The sequence below is a fragment of the Austrofundulus limnaeus genome, unplaced genomic scaffold (assembly GCF_001266775.1).
Source record: "Austrofundulus limnaeus strain Quisiro unplaced genomic scaffold, Austrofundulus_limnaeus-1.0 Scaffold63, whole genome shotgun sequence".
NCBI classification, from domain to species: Eukaryota; Metazoa; Chordata; class Actinopteri; order Cyprinodontiformes; family Rivulidae; genus Austrofundulus; species Austrofundulus limnaeus.
The window spans coordinates 537593-539730 of NW_013952465.1; the positions used below are offsets into that span (position 1 = coordinate 537593).

The 2138-nt window shown below is 52.9% G+C and overlaps 1 protein-coding gene and 1 long non-coding RNA gene across 4 annotated transcripts in view; one reads left to right on the plus strand and one right to left on the minus strand.

Moving 5' to 3' along the window:
- LOC106518556 (uncharacterized) overlaps positions 1-2138 on the minus strand; it is a 24297-nt gene that overhangs the window by 13418 nt on the left and 8741 nt on the right. The window lies entirely within an intron of this gene.
- On the plus strand, positions 23-1996 carry LOC106518554 (ankyrin repeat and KH domain-containing protein R11A8.7). Its single transcript, XM_014009894.1, has one exon. It carries the CDS (start codon positions 270-272, stop codon positions 1563-1565), a length of 1296 nt encoding a protein of 431 aa, XP_013865348.1. The 5' UTR covers positions 23-269; the 3' UTR covers positions 1566-1996.

Sequence of the window (2138 nt, forward strand, 5' to 3'; positions counted from 1 at the left end):
ACTTTGTGAAATCAGTAAACATCCCCACAGTTTCATTTTCCTGTTTCCACAAATGTTGGCTGAATTATGAGCCTCTCTTGAGCCTGAAACACTTTATTGTCATTATAATTCAAACATTTCCATCAGAAAGAAGAACAAAGCTGGTAATAAGTTCCCGTTGCCAGGCAACCTAGTAGCATCATTTTCCTGCCTCTATAACAAGGATGGAGGGTTTGCTTTTCAGACAGACTCATCAGTTTTCATGTTTGGTTCAGTGATCGTGTGTCAGTATGTTCAGAACTAAAGCTGATGAGCAGAGCGGCGCACAGATCCTTCTGGAGGCCATGTCTAAGGATAAAGTCCACCTGGCCAGGTTTGTGTTGGACGCCCTGGATGGGGGGATCGTGGACTCCAGAACTGACGGCGCGCAGACTCCCCTCATCTCCTCCATCCTGCTGCCAGACGGCCAGGCTCGGTGCAAGTTCGCGGAGCTCCTGTTGCAGAAAGGAGCCAGCGTCAACAACCAGGACGGGACCGGGCGCACCGCGCTCAGTTACGCCTGTGAGCAGGGCTGCCTGGACGCCGTGAAGATCCTGGTCCGAAACGGCGCAGATCCGGAGGTCGAGGACTCGTGGGGAAACACTGCGCTGATGTACGCCGCCGCCGCGGGCCACTCCTCGGTCGTAGAGTTCTTGGTGAGAGCGTTCAAGAGGCTGGGTCTGCAGGTGGACCGGCAAAACAAAGCTGGGAACTCCGCCGCGGGAGTGGCGAACTTTCTGGGTCACTCTGAGTGCGTTTCTGCGCTCATCTCCGGCAAGAGCCGCGGGGCTGGCGGAGACGATCAGCGCGCYTTGGAAAACGAGTTTGAAAAGAAAGTTGGCGATTTGGCGAACAAACTCGAGGATCTCCAAACGCGTGATCGCGCACTGATGGTTCAAAACTCCACCTGGCGTCCAAGACCTCGACTAAAGCAGAACCGGCTGCAATCAATGGACCCAATCGGAGAGTCTCCTCTGGTGCCGCAGCTGACCTCCAGAAAAAACTCTCAGCAGTTTCTCGTGACTCCTGGTGAACACTTGCCCCCTCTTGTACAAAAACCTCCTTTCCCGTCCCCACAGCCCAACAGAAACACAACCCTGGAGGTCTTACTGACGCCCATCCCTCCCCAGAAATGTGAGACCGATGGGCGGAAAGAGAAACATGTTGCTGTTCGACTTAATGAGAGTTATTACAGGAAAAGATGCAGCCTGCCAACCAGCATGCTCTGCCCCACACCTCCGGAGCGCGCTCCTCTTCCTCTGAGCAAACTCAGACCCGTGAGGAGGCGCGAAGAGCCGCCCACCTCCGCCGCCACAGCCCTCTCAGCTCTGAGCAACAAGCTCCTCCGTAGATTCACCTCCCCGGAGATCAAAAAGGACCACAGAGATCCGGAGCAGGAGCAGAGTTCAAGTCGGATGTCGAGATCAGAAACGTTCCCGCAGGCTCAGAGACACCCTCAGGTGGACAGCACACCCAGCATCGACAGCATCAGCTCCGTCAAGTGCGAGTTTGACTTCCACCTCAGAAAACCAAACTCTATGTCGTGACAGCCGTGCGTAAAATCCACAGTGATCCTTCAGGATAAAGTGACCACAGAAACCATGCGCTCTACTTATATTATTTAGTGCAAAATATCCGCACCACTCAGTCATATAAAGACATTCATTAAGTCATGGAAGAGCCGCGTGCAGCTGAGGCTGAATGACTGAAACGTGCGTAAAGATGTCTTTAAACGCAAAGAGCAACTTCTAGTTCCTGTAGATTATCTTGTGTTCATCTGTCACTCCTCGGAGGGGGGGGGGCATCGAGGGTGAAGGGGTGATGGGCAGTCTATAATTTACAGTAGGCCTATGTTTTATGTGTTGCGCAAAGTTCTAATGTATTCTAATGTTTGGATGCGCGCGCGTGTGTGGGGGATGATGGTCATGATTTTAAATGGCTTTGCTGCCATGAGATAAGTGTAGCTACACAACACATGTGTGCGTCTGTGTGTGTGGGGGGGTGGGGGTGGGGGGGTATGGCTACACAATCTTTTCGAAAGGCGCGTGGTTACATTTTCTGAAGCAGGTTACTGTTTGAAGCTCTGAGTTGATTTGCGGCAGCTCTCGCTCAGCCGGGGG